This window comes from Sorex fumeus, unplaced genomic scaffold (genome assembly GCF_029834395.1).
Source record: "Sorex fumeus unplaced genomic scaffold, SorFum_2.1 ptg000125l, whole genome shotgun sequence".
NCBI lineage: Eukaryota > Metazoa > Chordata > Mammalia > Eulipotyphla > Soricidae > Sorex > Sorex fumeus.
The window spans coordinates 2,741,689-2,758,854 of record NW_026606182.1 but is presented as its reverse complement, the minus strand read 5'-3'; the positions used below and the strand labels follow the sequence as shown (position 1 = coordinate 2,758,854).

Sequence of the window (17,166 nt, the reverse complement as noted above, 5' to 3'; positions counted from 1 at the left end):
CAGCACAGAACATAAACACTTCTCTGTGGAAAAAGAGAACTTTGACTTTATTCAGAAAGTCTATAAAATACAGAAGGCGGATAATTCGCTTGCTGTAGGTCAGAAAATAAATAAATTCTAGGGACCGGCTTTTTTTTTTTGGTGGCCACACAGGGCTGTGCTCGGGGTTTACTCCTGGCTCCTATGTCCAGGGGTCATTCCTGGGGGGCCCCATATGGGGTGCCAGGGATCAAACCCCTATCGGCTGCGTGCACAGCAAGTAAGTGCTTTACCCACTGTATGACCTCTTTGAACCCCAGGGGAATTTTTTTTTTAAAAAACCATTTTGGGGATTATCTTTTCATCCGGCTGCCCCTAAATATAAGATAATATGTGATTTATCTGCAGATATAAAATATAAAGTCCAGCTCAGAGCCACAGGCCACTTTCCAGGAAGTGACTGCCAGCCCTGGCTGGGGAGAATAACTTAGATTCGTGCAATAAATAAACAGCTCGGGGTAGGGGGTGGGGGTGGGGAGACTGGGCTTCCCAGGATAACTGGCGTCAGTGGGAGTGTCAGCCCGAGGGCGCTTGGGGGAGGCCTTCCCTTCTAAGGGTGCACCCCAGGGTTGCAGAGCCTGATCCCTGGGTCCCCCACTGTCTGGCTGGCCCACCCCTCCCCCTGCCTTCGGTATCACCTGCTCTGGCCCTCTGCTATCCTGCCCCACCCCCACACAGCGGTCTCCCACACGCAGGGTCTTTGCACCCCTTCTCTGGCCTGTTCACGGCCCCCTGAAAACCACAGCTGCTAGCAAGTTCTGGCTTGTAATTCCGGCTCTAACCACTTAGTTTCGGGTTCGCGCCTGCCCACAGGCCTCTTTCCACCTGCCCACTTTACCCCTCTCCCTGCCTTAGAAAAGACCAGGCAGCCCAACGTATTGGTGGGGGACATCAGCGTCCCAGCGGGAGACCCAGGAGACCCCCAGTTCCCACTCTTGGGAGGAGTGCGCGGAAGGACTCTTGACACATATGAACAATCAGATTACAAAGTGCAGGTGGCCCTTTGCTCCCCTGACACAACCCAACTGACCCCAGCCCCCCACTCTAAGGCGGCAGGACTTCAGCCACTGGGAGACCCTGAGCGGCGCGCATCCCGCCCACCTCCCACCCCCATTCCCCATCTCAACAAAGCTGCTTCTCCCCAGGGACAAGAAGTCCCAGTCCGGCAGGTTGCTGGAGGACAGACCCCGCAGAGAGGACGAGTGTCCACTCCAGGGACAGCCAATAAATGGCACGTGGGGGATGAGGAGGCGCTTAGGCACTTGGGGCCGTGGGGCATGGCCGGGAGGACAGAGATGGGACCGAGGATGAGAGGGAGCAGCCCGTGATGGGGCGGGGCCGAGGACTAGGGGGCGGGGAGAGGGCGCGGGGTGGGGCCTAGGAACAGGGGGCGGGCCCGGGAACTAGAAGGAAGTGGAGTGGGTGGGGCTTGGATAGTGGGCGGAGACTCGGGGCAGGAGGCGGGACCAGAGATCAGGAGGTGGGGAGGGCGGAGCTTAGAGGGTGGGGCGGGGCCGAGAGGGTGGGGCGGGGACTCAGAGCAGGAGGCGGTAAGGGGACCGGGAGGGGGTGGAGAGGGCGGGGCTTGGAAGACGGGGTGGGGACTAGGAGCGGGGACGGGGACGCGGAGCAGGGGACAGGGAGGCGGAGGCGGGGCTTGGAGGGCGGGGCGGGGACTCGGAGCAGGAGGCAGTAGGGGGACCAGGAGGAGGTGGAGAGGGAGGGGCTTAGAAGGTGGGGCGGGAACTAGGAGCAGGGGGCGGGGAGGCGGGGCGGGGCCGGGATGGTGGGGCGGGGACTTGGAGCAAGGGGCGGGGCCGAGAACCAGGAGGTGGTGAGAGGGCGGGGCTTGGAGGGCGGGGCGGGGACTAGGAGCAGGCGGCGGGGGCGGGGCCTGGGGCGGGGGCGGAGCCTGGGGCGGGGCCGGCGGCGGCGGCGGCGGCCGCGGGGCCCGGGGCCGACTTGACGATGGTGATGACGCTGGCCGGGGCCACGAGGGTGGCGGGCCCGCGGGCCGCGGCCACGGAGCGCGCGAAGCCCTGCAGCGCCTCGCACTTGCCGCGCAGCGCGTCGAGCTCCAGGCGCATGGCGGCGTTCTCGCGCGCCAGCTTGTCCACCTCGCGCTCCAGCTCCGACTTCTGCTTCTGCAGCTCCTCCTTCTGGCACACGCGCTTCACGCGGCAGCTGGCGGCGTAGCCGCGGTTCTTGAGCGTGCGGCGCCGCTGCTTGAGCCGCGTCACCTCCTCGGCCGACAGCCCGCGCAGGTGCCGGTTCAGCTCGCGCACCGACAGCCCCATCAGCGCCTCGTCGGACAGGTGCGGCGTGTTCTCGCTCAGCTCGCGCTTGATCTGGGGGCAGCACGGTGGATGCAAGCGGGGAAACTGAGGCCCAGGCTCGCCCCTTTGCCTGTGCACCCCGCCCACACATGCACACCCCCTCCTGCCTGGGGACGGGTGGCTGGGGACCTCCCAGCCCCAGACCTCCCCTTCACCGCGAGGTAGACGCGAAGAGGAAGCGGTTCCGTTTTGCTTCAAGACCCCAAGAGGGACAGGAATTAGGGCAAGGGGCGATCAGCGCCCCGGGGAGCCACCCAAAAGATAACCCAGATTGGGGCGAGCACTCCCTCCTGCTTCTCCCCATACACACACACCTTGGGTTCACCCAGAGAAACCCCGCCTGGAAAGCACCTTTGAGGTCCTACCGCCCAGCTGGGTGCCGGCTGTGGGGACGGGGAACAGGCCAGAGAGGGAAGTGACAGGTGCGCGGGACAGGACCTAGGATCCAGGTCCAGATCCTGGACCTCCTGTCCCCAGCCCAGGGTCCTTCTGTGATCCCGTGATGGGGGGGGGCCTCTAGGGCAGCGAAAAAGGGCTGGAGGGGGGGGGCAGGGGGCCGCCTCCTCACCTTCAAAGCCTTGCTGGATAAGGGATCCCCAGACATGTTTGCAGAAGGCGCCTCTGGGCTGCAGACCTGGGGGAGAGACGATGACAAGGTCACTTCTGTCCCCCCTGGAACCCAAAGACCAGAGACCATATAAGAGGTAACAACAGTGGGCTTGCCTTGCGTGAGCAAACCCCGGTCCCCAGCACTGCACACATTCCCTGAGGGCGGCCAGGGTCACTCCTGAGCACTGATTCAGTAAGGGCCCCTGAGTACCACTGGGTGTGGCCCTCAACCTCTCCCAACAACCCCAAACTCACTGTTTGGCTACCAAAGCCACTGCTTTTTGGGGGTGCCGGAGGGGTTATTTGGTCACACACCAGGGCAGTGCTCAGGAGTGACCCCTGGTGATGCTCAGGGAACCCTGTGTGGTGCTGGGGATTCAAACTGGGATGGTGGCGGCCACCAAGGACCCCCTCAGACCACCACTCCCTGTCGCAGGGGCCCCGCCAGTCTCTGATGGCGCCTCCCAGCCTCAGGGTCCCTGCACCTACCATGCTCTTTCTCCCCATCTCCCCACAACGATTCGTCACTGAGTGCTCGCCTCAGAGCTGCCCTCCCGAGAGGTCAGGTGACCCGTGCTCACACCGTCACACACACAGTCCCCTCTGCTTCTTCCCAGCTGGGGATGGACCCCAGAGTCTCCCACATGCAAGGTGAACCCATTTCTGGCACCTGTGACTCTCTTATGTCTGCTTCCTCGTTTTCGTCTCTATCTCCCAAACCATCTTCCACCAACGCAGGTGCCCTCGGGTGTCACTGCGCCCGTCAGCGTGAACTTCAGCACCCAGCCCACACGCAGGGAAACAGGCACCCAGTGAGCAGGTCCCATGTCCTATCCCCACCCATGCTCTTCACCTGAAGCCCAGACGTGTTTTTTTCTGAAATCATTTATTGCTACTTGGGGTTTAGTCCTGGCAGTGCTCAGGGGACCCAGTGGGATGCCTGGGATTGAACCTGGGTCATCTGCATGCAAGGCAAGCGCCCTACCTGCTGTATTATCGCTCCAGCCCCCTGTCAGGTATAATTTATCTGACTTAAAAAAAAAAAAAAGAAAAACTTTTCAGGGGCCAAAGAGATAGTGTAGTGGGAAATACGGTCCCCTGAGCCCACCAGGAATGATCACTCTGCACAGAGCCAGAGCCAGAAGTAAGCCCTGAACACTGCCAGGTGTGGCCCCCAAACCAAAAATAATTTTCCTTTTTCTTAGTTTTTGGGCTACACCCAGCGATGTCAGGGGCTACTCCTGGCTCTGCACTCAGGAATTACTACAATCAGTAGTAACTCCCGGTGGGCTCAGGGGGCCACATGGGATGCTGGGGATTGAACCCGGGTTGGCTGTGTGCAAGGTAAACACCCTCCCCGCTGTGCTGTTGCTCCAAATGCAATAAATTAATACGTGTCACGACCTTTGCATGGAAGGGAGATGCAGCTCTGCATGTTGGGTGCATCTCTGCACACTGGAGGCTTGGGTTTGATCCCTGGCCCCACACGGTCCCCAGAGCATCCCTCTTCCTCTGACCACAGAGCCACGAGTTGCCCCCGAGCATCACTGCCCATGTGGCTCCAAACCCCAAAACCGAACCTTCAAGGTACACAAAACCCCTTCTGATCAATGATGCTCACAGTCCAAGCCACACCCCATCTGTACCCCTTACCCCTGGCTTTACTCAGGGATTGCTCCTGGCTCAGTGCTCAGGAATCACTACTGGCTCTGTGTTCAGCAACCACTCCTGGCTCTGTGCTCAAGGCTCACTCCTGGCTCAGTGCTCAGGAATCACTCCTGGCTCTGTGCTCAGAGCGTTCAGGCCTTACTCCTGGCTCTGTGCTCAAGGCTCACTCCTGGCTCAGTGCTCAGGAATCACTCCTGGCTCTGTGCTCAGGGCTCACTCCTGGCTCTGTGCCCAGGGCTCACTCCTGGCTCTGTGCCCAGGGCTCACTCCTGGCTCTGTGCTCAGAAATCACTCCTGGCAGGCTCAGGGGACCATCTGTGGTGCTGGGATGGACCCCAGGTCTGCTGCATGCAAGGGGAGTACCCAACCTGAATCCCATCGCTCCAGCCCCCCACTGCTGAATCTTTAGATTGGGGTGTGGACAGTTCAGGCCACCAGCCAGCGCACACACCCACCACAGCCCACCAAGCCAGAGGGTTTGATGTCCCAGAGGGAAGAGACAGAAAAGAAAAGGAAAAAAAAATCAATGTTTCAAAGGCCCCCCTGACTGAGACAGCTGCCTCGGGCCTCCCACTGAAAGGGTCCTTGGTGCCGGACCTCAGGCTGCTACTGATGCTTCCTCCTGAGCCACCCAGCCCCTCCCACGAGCACACCCATCGCTCCCTGCAGGCCCCAGCAGAGCTCCGCAAACCGCCCGTGGCTCCCGGCTGTCGGCCCCAGCCCCGCGTGCACCCCAACACGTGTCCCGCCAGAGTCTGCTCTCGCCCCCACGCCATGCTCCCTTTCTTCACTTCCTCCCACTCCACACTTTCGCACCTCGGGGATGTTCCACAGCCCATGACGCTCCCCATCCCTCCCACTCCATCTGGCTGACTGCTCCTCACACCTCCTCTAGCCCTGACCTCAGACGCCTCCTCCTCCTCCAGGAAGCCCTCCCTGACCCTTGCCATCTGGTGAGGCAGCCCTACTCGTTGGCCCCGAGGCAGTCAGTTTCCTTTTCTCCCCACCAGACAGGGCGCTGGGCAGGCAGGAGCCGGGCAGACAGAGGCCAGTGGCTCAGGGTGTGGCCTGGAGCAGGCGCCCCTGAGGGTTGAATGGTGCCAACTCCACCCTCACCCTCACTGCCTGCTTGGTCAGGCCCGGAGCCCGTCCCCTCATCCCCGGACATCGCTAATTGATCAGGGCACATGTCCTCTGGAGCCTGGACAGTCCTGGGCATCCTGCCCGAAAGGCCCCCCCCCCAAAGCTGTCCCCACACCAGAGTCCCCAAGGGGGTCCCTGCGCTCTGCAAAGGCCGGTCTTTGGGAACAGAGGCTCCGGGTCTGTCCCCTCCTTCTCCTCTGGCTCTCCTTTTGAGTCTTTATTTTATTTTTAAAATTTTTTTTTTTTGCTTTTGGGGGTCACACCTGAGCGGTTACTCCTGGCTCTGCACTCAGGAATTACTCCTGGCGGTGCTTGGGGGATCCTAGGGGATGCTGGGAATCGAACCCAGGTTGGCTGCTTGCAAGGCAAACGCCTCCCCGCTGTGCTATTGCTCCAGCCCCTCCTTGGAGTCTTTAAAGGGCGGCCCCCCTCCCCCAGCTGTTCCTGACGCGGGTTGGGCGAGAGCTGACACTTGCAGGATTGACAGCTGGCTGGCCCACTGGGCAGCCACGAGGAGCCCTGGGCCCGCCCCCTGCCCGCCCGCTGCCCCCCAGGCGGCCCAGACGCCCTGCAGACTGCCGGCCCGGCCCACCCACTGGCACCGGCTCCCCTCTGGCCGCCGCGCCGCTCGCTTCCTCTGTGAGGACACGGGGAAAAAATGTGTTTTCCTGGGCCTTGGCAGCCACACTGGGGGCGCCTCCTCCCTCCTGGACGGAGCACTCCGCGGGAGGGCCCAGGCCCCGGCCAGGGGGTTCCCGCGGGGGTCCAGCTGCCCACTCACACTCGGCTCAGACTGCAGGTATGTACCGCCCTCTCCCTGGGGCCTCAGTGTCCCACCTGGCCGATCTCCATCAAGAGCACTGATGGTCACAGAGTTCAAAGTCTGGGAACTGAGCCCTAAGATATTAGTATCTCAGAGGTCCTCGGGCAGGGAGAAGGCATCCAGGAAGGCTCCTTGGAGGCAGAGGCACGCAAACACAAACTCAGACGATCAGCCCGGACCCTCCCTCTACCTACACAGCCAGGGACCCTTGGGGCCAGGCGAAGGGGACACTCCCAGCAACCCTCAGACAGCCGAGTCTGAACGCTCAATGCCAGGGACCCAGGATGTGGTGCCCTCTGGGGTCCTGTGATCCGGGGGCCATCAGGACACCCGGAGGTCCTCGGAGAGCATCCTGGGCTATGGCTGGAGGAGCTTCAGAGACCACCGGATGCTGGGATCCAGCTCCCAGTCCCCCATTTCCTTTCTTTTGGGGGGGTGCAGCTGGTGGTGTTTGGGGCTGTCTCTGGCTCAGGCCTCAGGGCTCACCCCCAGTGGCACTCGGGGAACAGCCTTGCAGGAGGTGGGGGGATCGAAGCCCAGCTTCTTGCATGCTCTGTGCATCTTCCTGGCCCGTTCTCAGCAGAACCACAGCTGCCTGCTCCCCGTGCGGGGCCAGCCCCCCTCCCCCAAGGCCGGATGCATCGGATGCAACTGCGAGTCCTGCCCATGCGGAGTGCTGCAGGTTACAGCCATGCCTGAGCCCCACTCGCTCCCCTCTGCAGCTGACAGCTGAGAGGCTGCAGCACTGTCTGAGGGGGCAATGGAGTGAGTGCAGGGGGGTAGGGGTGTAGATGCATGAGTGTGTGTGTGTGTGTGTACACATGTGTGTGAGTGCATGTATGTAGGTGCATGAGGACATGTGTGTAAGTGTATGATGTGGGTATGAGAGTGTGTATGCATGTGAGTACATGAGTGTGCATGTACACGTATGAACACACATGTGTGAGTTGCATGTATGTAGGTGCATGAGGACACGTAAGTATGTATGTGAGTGTGAGAGTGTATATGCATGTGAGTACATGAGTGTACATGTACATGTAAGAATACACATGTGTGAGTTGCATGTATGTAGGTGCATGAGGACACGTGTAAGTGTATGCATGTGGGTGTGAGAGAGTGTGTATGCATGTGTGTGAGTACATGAACGCATGTGTATGTGTGCACAAGTGTGAATACATGTGTACATGAGCGCATTTATGTTGGTATGTGAGTACACATGTCTGAGTGCATGTGTGTAGGTGTGTGATATGTGTGTAAGCATATGAGTACACAAATGTGTGTATGTATGTGTCACACGTGTGAGTGCATGCATGTAGGTGTGTAGTGAGTACACATGTATATGAATGTGTGTGTATAGGTGTGTGAGTACACGTGTGTATGCAAGTCTGTAGGCATGTGAGAGTGTGTGTATGTGTGCATGTGTATGTGAGTACGCGTATGTGTGTGCGTGTGTCCCCTGGACCTTGAAGGATCTCTTTTTGGGAGACTAAAGCAAGAATTTTACAGTCGGGAGGCCTGGAGCAATAGCACAGAGGATTGGGTATTTGCAAGGCAAACGCTGGTTCCCGGCATCCCATGTGGTCCCCCGAGCACCACCAGGAGTGATTCCTGGGTGCAGAGCCATTAAGTAAGCCCTGAGCATTGCCAGGTGTGGACCCCCCAGAAAAAAATCTTACATTTAGGGGCCTACAGTAGGGGGAGTATGACTGGCGCAGGGCCAATCCGGGTTTGATCCCCGGCATATAGTCCCACGTAGTCCCCAAGGCCCACCAAGAGTAATCCCTGAGCACAGAGCCAGGAGTAACCGCCGAGCACTCGGAGTGTTAGTTGCGGCTCCAAAACAACAAAACCAGCATCCTGTGGGGGGGGGGGGGGCAGGGGCTCCCGCCTTGCCCTGTGCACCCTCTACCCTGCTCCACCCCATAGATGGTTCTTGAGGCATCTCTGGAGTCACAGAGCCAGCAGGAGCTCCGGCACTGCTGGGTGTGGCCCCCAAACAAAGAACAAAGCAAAACAGTGCTCCTGCGGTGGCGCAAGGATCAGGACATGCTCAGTGGCAGATCTGGCGCTCTAGCTCCGAACCCGCATCCCCGCCCCCCCCCAAGACCTCATGCCCAGGCCTCTGGCCGGGCCTTTTTCTCTATGCATTACGGGTGCACTCAGAGATCATGAACCCAGTGCACATTCATTCAGTCAGTCAGCAAACAGCCAAGAAGCACCTACTCTGGGCCAGGCTTAATACTTAACACCCGGAGATGCTCCACCTCTCCGTCCCCTCCACCTGATGATTCGGCTCACGGGTCACCTCCTCAGAGAAGCCTTCCAAGACTGCCCAGCTGATGCCCCTTTCAACCATGGTGACCTCCCCTACCCCGTCCTGCCCTCTCCACCGTGGCTGTGCTGCAATTCCTCCACAGCCCCTCCCCCCGACTGTGAGCTTGGAGGCAGGGGATGCTGGGGTCTGGTTTGTTGATGTCTCATCCTCCACCCTCAGCCTCAATTCAGGGAAAACAGGAAGAGGAGGGACATGGGGGGGCTAAGACCAGGAGAGCGCCTCTGGCCTGACCAGGGTGCAGGCCTTCCAGCTATGATTGTCCCCTGCCCGCCTCAGCCCTCTCAAGCAGAGTATGGGGCACCCCACGACTCCCCACCCACCCCATCCCACAGTTCTGGGGCCAGTGTGGTTCTCTGGGCCCAGCTGGTCCTTAGTCTACAGGGCGAGAGGTCAGTGGCCCCCCCCCAGCATGGACCTCTAAGGCACTGACAAGGCCTATCCCAGGAGCCTCTGGGTTCCGCCTCCCCCGCCCCCACCTGGCAGTTCGTGACCTCTCAGGTGGCAATGAACCGGGTGGGTGTGACAAGTGCCACCTGGGACGTTCGGCCAGCCCCGCCCAACTGTCCACCCAAGGCCAGGAGCCCAGAGGAAGTGGGGGCCCTTCCTCCGTCCCGCCATGAGGCCAGGCTTTCTGGCCCTTCCGGTTCCTCCTGCCACTCAGGGAGGGATGGAGTTTCCCCCCAACACCCATAGTCCCCCCACCCCACCCCCAGCTGGAAAACCTGGGAACCAGGACCCTGCCTCTCCTGACCCGGGTCTCCCAGATCTGGGTACTCTGCCCACCCACCTCACCTCTCCCTGCCTCCCCCGCCCCCACCCAAGCTGCAGGCACCTGCTAGCACCTGCTGACCAGGAGGGCTCAAACGCCCTGACCCATGGCCAAGGCCTGGGAAGTCCAGGGAGAGAGTGGGTGGGAGGGTGCTTCTTGGGGAACCTGTGCCCCTTCACTAGAACCCAGTTTGGCCCCGTCCTACCTCCACTGCCCGCACCCAGGGCCTCAGCGACCCGGGAGAGCGAGTCCCACGGCCCCACACACCCCTCTCCAAGGTACACCCCCAAACACACACACGCACGCACACACACACACACACACACCCCTCTTCAAGCTCTCCCTCCACCCGATCCCTCTCCTCTCCCCTAGGTGCGCCGCACACGCCCTCCCTCCCTCCCTCCTTCTCTCCGCTTTCACTCCCGCCCCTCTGCCCCCCTCCTCCCGCCCCCTCTCCCCCCAGGACGCGCGCCAGGGAACACACGCGCCCGCCCGCCCGGGGACGTAAACAAACCGCGCGCGGCCGGCCGCGGGCAGCGGGCCAGGGACTGTTCCCCGCGAGTCACGTACGTGCACACGCCGCCCCCGGCCCCGCCCGGGCGGCCCCGGCGCTCGGCCCGCGCGGCCCCTTCCTGCCCGCCCCGCCGCCGCCCGGCCCGCGCCCCCAGCCAGGGGCCCCGTCCGGCCCAGCCCCCCACCCCTCGCCGGCCGCGGCCGCTGCCCGGCCCCGGGTCACTGCCCCGCCGCCGCCGCCGCCGCCGCCGGGGACAAGGACACCTGGAGCCGGACCCGGCGGGCCGCGGCCTCGCCCGGGACCCTCGGAGCTCACCCGCCGCTCGGCCCGCTCGGCCCGCTCGGCCCGCTGTCCCGGCCGCGCTGGCCCGCTCGCCTTCCCTCCGCTGCCCACCGCGGGTCGGCCCGAGTCCGGCGCCCCGGGAGTCGTGTTGTGCGGCGAGCGGCGCGGGGGGCCGCGCGGAGTTGTAAGGCGAGCTTCCCGGAATTACTCACTCGCAGGATTCCTTTCATTCATAAAAACCCAGTCATGCGGTGACGTCACTGCCCCCGCCGCCCCCCGGCCCCGGAGCGGCCTCCCGGAGCCTCGGCCCCGCCCCCGGCCCCGCCCCGCGAAGGCCACGCCCCCGCCAGGGCGCCGCCTCGCCTACTCAGACCCCGATTCGCCCGCCCAGGTCCCGCCCCGCCTACTCAGGCCCCGCTTCGCCCGCTCAGGCTCCGATTCGCCCGCCCAGGTCCCGCCCCGCCTACTCAGGCCCCGCTTCGCCCGCCCAGGTCCCGCCCCGCCTGCTCGGGCCCCGCCCTCCCCATTCAGGCCCCGCCCCACCAGTCCAGGCCACGCCCCTCCTGCCCAAGCCCCGCCCGCTCAAGTCCCGCCCCGAGATTAGCAAAGCCTGGTAACACGAGGGCTGGGTGGATTCACGTGACGCCTCCAGAAAGCCGCGTGGGTGGAGGTGTCGTTTGTCTCATTTTGAAGGGTACGGTCCCAGGACTCTCCTTTTGAACTACACCCTGTCTTGATGATCTCATCTCGCAGTGCAGTGCCGCGGCTTTAAATGCCATTCGTATGCCCCAGAGACCCGATTCTGTGTTTCCAGAGCGAGCTTCTCTCAGACCGGGACGCCAAGCACCCCCCGCCGCTACTTTATCTGGCTGCCCACTCTGCGCCTCCACGTGGGTGCTGGAGGGAGAGAGCAAACGCGACGTGGCCAGAATCCAGCTCCTGTCTATTCCCGCTCCCCCGCATCCTTCACTCCGTAGTTCCCGATTGCGCGATTGCTTCACTTCACTCTTCCGCTCTCTGCCTTTTTTTTATTTCCAGTGTCAGGGATTGAGCCCAGGTCCTCACACATGCTACGCTTGCCCTCTACTGCGGAGTCCCAACCCTTCCATTCCCAGCCTTGGCACCTTCCGAGGCTTCCCTTTTTATTCAGAATATAAACTATACTTTGGTCTAGAAACCCCTAAGCCATGCAGCCACTCGTTAGTGTTTCTCAAATCTTTTTCCCACTGCAACCCCCCTTTTTTTTTCTGCTTTTAGGTCACACCCGGCGATGCACAGGGGTTACTCCTGGCTCTGCACTCAGAAATTACTCCTGGCGGTGCTCAGGGGACCATATGGGATGCTGGGAATCGAACCCTGGTCGCTCGCGTGCAAGGCAAGCGCCCTACCCGCTGTACTATCACTCCAACCCCTGCAAAACCCTTTTGACCTTGTTTTCTTCCTGTGACCCCCTTACCTTACAGGTTGCCCCTAGTCTTGTAGCATGACCCTCCACGGGTGCAATTTTCACTTGGGACCCCCTTGGAATATCCCGGAGTCCCACAGGGAACTTTGAGAAATGCTTGTCTAACCCCTCTCCAGTTTCACCTCCTGGCCCTCTCTCCCCTCACCGGCCACCACCTGTCAGCGGCAGCGACTGACTTCCTGGGTCCTCAAACACCCACACTCATTCCTGTCACAGGCCCTTTGCATTGACCACCTGCTCTGCTGTTGGCTGCCTGGTCCAGCCTCATCTTTCAGATGACACAGGTGCCACTGCACTGATGGGCTGTTGATTGTCAGATTGCCCTGAAAAATTAATCTCTGTCCCTTGTGATGTATTTGATTCCTATTTTCTGTCTTCCACCCCCTCCACCCTTGACAATGTCAATTTCTCGAGATACAAGCACCCCCTCGATCAAGCAGAGAGATACAGAGATAGTACAGTGGGATGGGCACTTGCCTTCCATATGGTGACTCAGGTCCACTCTCTGACGCCCCATCGGGTCCCCTGAGACCGCCAGGAATGATCCCTGAGCACAGAGCCAAGAGTAAGCCCCAAGCACCTCTGGATGTGACACCCCCTCCAAAAAGGGAAAACAAATAAGAAAAAAAGAAACGAGGGCATTTTGCAGTTCCTTCTTTTCCTTTGTGCTGGCTATTCCTTGCCATATTGCAGTGCCCACCTTACATCACTGCATGGAGAATAGGGCCTCCGAGGTCTCAGGGTGGAACCCTGGTCACTGGCGAGGCCCCCAGTCTCCTTGATGCAGTGCCTTTACTTTTACAGGTTTCATTATAGATTTTGGGTCACTTAAGGGATCATTCCTGGTAGTGCTGAGGGGACAGTGCAAGGTGCCAAAGATGGAACCCGGGTAGATTGTGTACCAGGCAAATGACTTCCCCACTGTACTGTTTCTCCAGGCTCTGTTTTTCATTTGCTTTTTGTTTTCGCAGTGCCGGGGATGGAACCAGGGCCTGTGAGGCATGTGGTGTGGTGCTGAGCCACACCTTGGCCTTTGAGTTCAGAACCCTGGTGATGCTTCCTTCCCTCAGGCTTCCTGAACTGCTGCCAGCTACCCCGACCTCCAAAGGCTCCTATGTAAGTCAACCCACTAGCTTTTTTTGGGGGGGCTGTTTTTTTGGGGGGGTCATACCCGGTGATGCTCAGGGGATAATACTGTATTTGCACTCAGGAATCACTTCTGGCACTGCTCAGGGGACCCTATAGGATGTCGGGGATCGAAAGCAGGTTGACCATGTGCAAGGCAAACACACTCTTTGCTGTACCATGACTCTGGTCCCTCACTAGCTTTTATTATTATTATTATTATTATTTGCTTTTTAGGTCACGCCCTGGTGATGCAACAGGGGTTACTCCTGGCTCTGCACTCAGGAATTACTCCTGGCGGTGCTTGGGGGACCATATCGGATTCTAGGAATCGAACCCAGGACGGCCGCATGCAGAACACACACCCTACCCGCTGTGCTATCGCTCCAGCCACCCCCCCAGATAGCTTTTTTTTTTCTTTTTGGGTCACACCTGGCGATGCACAGGGGTTACTCCTGGCTCTGCACTCAGGAGTTACCCCTGGCGGTGCTCAGGGGACCATAGGGGATACTGGGAATCAAACCCGGGTGGGCCGCGTGCAAGGCAAATGCCCTACCCACTGTGCTATTGCTTCAGCCCCCCACCCCCAATCGCTTTTAAAAGTGAACTCAGGGGGCTGGAGCACTAGCACAGTGGATAGGGCATTTGCCTTGCACTCAACCCACCCAGGTTCGATTCCAGCATCCCATAGGGTCCCCCGAGCACCGCCAGGAGTAATTCCTGAGTACACGAGCCAGGAATAACCCCCGTGCATCGCTGGGTGTAACCCCCAAAGCAAATAAATAAATAAATAAATAAACAAAAGCGGACTCAGCTTTGTTGGACCCCAACTATCCCCAATTTGCCCCTACAAATTGTCAGTGCATCCTACGTCTACATAGCTAAGAGAGCAACTCATGTAATCACTCAGGGTAGAAAACCCTGAGATCGGGGAGATTTGCTTCTGGGTCACGCACAGCAGTGGTGGAAGCTACTCCTGGTTCGGTGCTCTGGAACTCGGAGGTGCTGGGACTCAGACCCAGGGACTCCCACCCGTGAGGTGAGTGCTCTGCCATCGCGCCATCTCCCTGGCCTCACGTTTCTTCATCTTGGAGTTTGCACTAGTGTGATTTTGAAATGCTCTCCAGGCTCCCGCTCCCGTCTCCCATGAACTTCACAAGAGCCAAGGCCAAAGTCGGTGCTCCTTTGCAAACCACAACACCCAAAAGGAGAGAGAAAACAAAAGGGAATGCCCTGCCACAGAGGCAGGGTGGGATGAGGGGATGGGGGTGGGAGGGATACTGGGATTAGTGGTGGTGGGGAATTGGCACTGGTGGAGGGATGGATATTTGATCATTATATAATTGAAACCCAAGCACAAAAATTTGTAAGTCTACAACTGTACCCCATGGTGTTTCACTAATAAAAATTAAAAAAAAAAACACCAAAGTCGGTGCTCCACAGGGGAATAACAGCCCTAACACTTTAGCCTGTTCTGCAGCCAGCCCACGAGAGGGGGTCACCAGCTCAGCACCTGGACAGGAGATGCCCCTCCTGGGCAAGCTCAAGAGACCAGGTTCAAAGTCACATTTATTTATTTATTTATTTGGTTTTAGGGTCACACCCGGCGTTGCTTCTAACTCTACACTCAGGAATTACTCCTGACGGTGCTCGGGGGACCAGATGGGATGCCGAGGATTGAACGTGGGTTCTTAGCATGCCAGCCAAATGCCCTCCCTGATGTACTATTGCTTCGGCCCCTCAAAGTTACATTTGAAAGCAAGGGTTTGAGGCTAGAGAGATAGGACAGCAGGAAGGATGCTTGTTTTGCACCTGAATTTAATTGCTGGTATTCCATAGGGTCCTTGGAGCATCACCAGGAGTAGTTCCTGAGTGCAGAGCCAAGAGTAACCCTGAACATCGCTAGGTATGGCCCCAAAACTAAAGAAAACCAAAAAAGCAGGGTCTCCAAGGATAGTAGAGATAAGGACCAGGAGGATTGCTTCATGGCTGGAAGATGGCCTCACATGCTGGGGGAAAAGGCTGCTGGGATAGAGAAGGGACCACCAAGTAATTAATGCTTGGAGGGCCCGCTTGCCATGGGAGATGCGTGCTGAAAGTGGACTATGGACCGAACATATGGCCACTTCGTGTCTGTGTTACAAATCATAACACCCAAAAGGAGAGAGGGAGTAAAAGGGAATGTGCCTGCCACAGAAGCGGGGGAGGGGTGGGATGGGGGTGATGGGAGGGATACTGGGAACATTGGTGGTAGAGAATGGGCACTGGTGGAGGGATGGGAACTCGATCATTGTATGACTGAAACGTAAGCACAGAAGTTTGTAAGTCTTTAGAAAATAGCACGGTAGCACTGTCTTCCAATTTTTCATCGGTTTGCTCGAGTGGGTACCAATAATGTCTCCATTGTGAGACTTGTTACTGTGTCTGGCATATCGAATACGCCGCAGGGAGCTTGCCAGGCTCTGCTGAGTGGGCGGGATACTCTCGGTAGCTTGCCGGGCACTCCGAGAGAGATGGACGAATCAAACCTGTGTCAGCTGCATGCAAGGCAAACGCCCTACCTGCTGTGCTATCGTTCCAGCCCCTGTAGAAAATAAAAATAAATAAATAAAGGAAACACTACTAAGAAAAAAAATAAGCAGGGGCTCTTGGGGCCAGAGAAATGAATTCTTGGCACCGCATGGCCCCACGAGCACTGCTGGGAGTGACCTTTGAACACAGAGCCCCACCAGATGTGACCCCAGCAGACCCAAAATAGAAAAAAATAGTAATATTCTCTTTTTTTTCCCTTTTTGGGTCACACTGGGCGATGCACAGGGGTAATTCCTGGCTCAGCACTCAGGAATTACTTCTGGTGGTGCTCGAGGGACCTTATGGGATCCTGGGAATCGAACCCGGGTTTGTCGCATGCAAGGCAAATGCCCTCCTCACTGTGCTATCGCTCCAGCCCCTAGGATTCTCTTTTGACTAGAAGTGAATTCTTACCAGAACATTCTGAGCATCAAAATAAATAGTGATCAGGATGTCTCATAATGTAGTGAATAACAAAGGAAATTGTCAGCCCGTGGGACTGTCGATGAATGGGACAGCTTTTCTTTCCAGTAAAGGGAATGAAAACTATCATCAGGTGACCCTGTAGTCATTAGTAATGAGTTCCAACAAGAATCAACAGATAGGAAAATGAGATGAGAAAATGTGATATTTACGTAGTGTCTGAGGATTATGCCCCCAACAAGCACCACTGGAAAAACAGTAGCTCTCGGGAGGGGACAGCTGACAGATGCCCCTTCTTGGGGGATTAAGTTCCTGTCACCAGTGCTGGGACAGATGGATGATCTGGGCCCTGGATAAAGATCTGAGCCCTAGGGGCTGGAGAGATTAGAGATAGGCCAGGAGCCTGGATGCAAAAGTTGGGGAACACTTCCGGGTCAGAGGACTTGAGCTGCCCGAAGGACAGGAAGCAGCGTGGAAGTCAGAATTTGCTGCTGCTGCAAAGGCCCTTGTTGAGATCATTGACAATATCCGAATGAGGTCTATAGAGCTATAGATTAGCATTCGATTAGTGTTCATTTCCTGAACCGTGATCATTATCCTGTGGTCAAGGAGGAGAATGACCTGATTTTTTTTTCTTTTTGGGTCACACCCAGTGATGCACAGGGGTTGATCCTGGCTCTGCACTCAGGAATTACTCCTGGCGGTGTTCGGGGCACCCTATGGGATGCCGGGGATCGAACCCGGGTTGGCTGCATGCAAGGCAAATGCCTACCCGCTGTACTATCGCTCCGGGCCCTAGCCTGGATTTTAGAGGTTATGCTGGAGTACTTGGAGGTGAAGAGGTTTTATGTTGAGCTGAGGAATAGAGAGAACAGTGGTCAGGGCACTTACCCTGCATGCGGCTTACTGGGGTTGGATACCTGCCACCCGCATATGGCCCCTCCGAGTCTACCAGGGGTGATCCCTGAGTGCAGAGACAGGAGTCAGCCCTGAGCACTGCTGGTGTGGCCAAAAATAAAAAAAAAAACAAACAAGCAAGCAGAGGCATTATAGAGAGTTTATTT

At 58.4% G+C, this 17,166-nt stretch overlaps 1 protein-coding gene across 1 annotated transcript; it reads right to left on the bottom strand.

The window, feature by feature from the left end:
• Nucleotides 1–1,883: 1,883 nt before the first annotated feature.
• Nucleotides 1,884–10,824, bottom strand: MAFF (MAF bZIP transcription factor F). The gene is made up of 3 exons (XM_056137599.1): nucleotides 10,552–10,824; nucleotides 2,944–3,009; nucleotides 1,884–2,387 (listed from the first exon to the last, which is right to left on the bottom strand). Exons 2-3 carry the CDS (start codon nucleotides 2,977–2,979, stop codon nucleotides 1,908–1,910), a joined length of 516 nt encoding a protein of 171 aa, XP_055993574.1. The 5' UTR covers nucleotides 2,980–3,009; nucleotides 10,552–10,824; the 3' UTR covers nucleotides 1,884–1,907.
• Between the last annotated feature and the right edge of the window lie 6,342 nt (nucleotides 10,825–17,166).

Excerpts from the sequence above, each read along its gene's own strand:
- MAFF (XM_056137599.1), bottom strand. The coding sequence starts at position 2,979 with ATGTCTGGGGATCCCTTATCCAGCAAGGCTTTGAAG. Across the intron at positions 2,388-2,943 it reads TATCCAGCAAGGCTTTGAAG|ATCAAGCGCGAGCTGAGCGA; the intron begins GTGAGGAGGCGG and ends TGCTGCCCCCAG.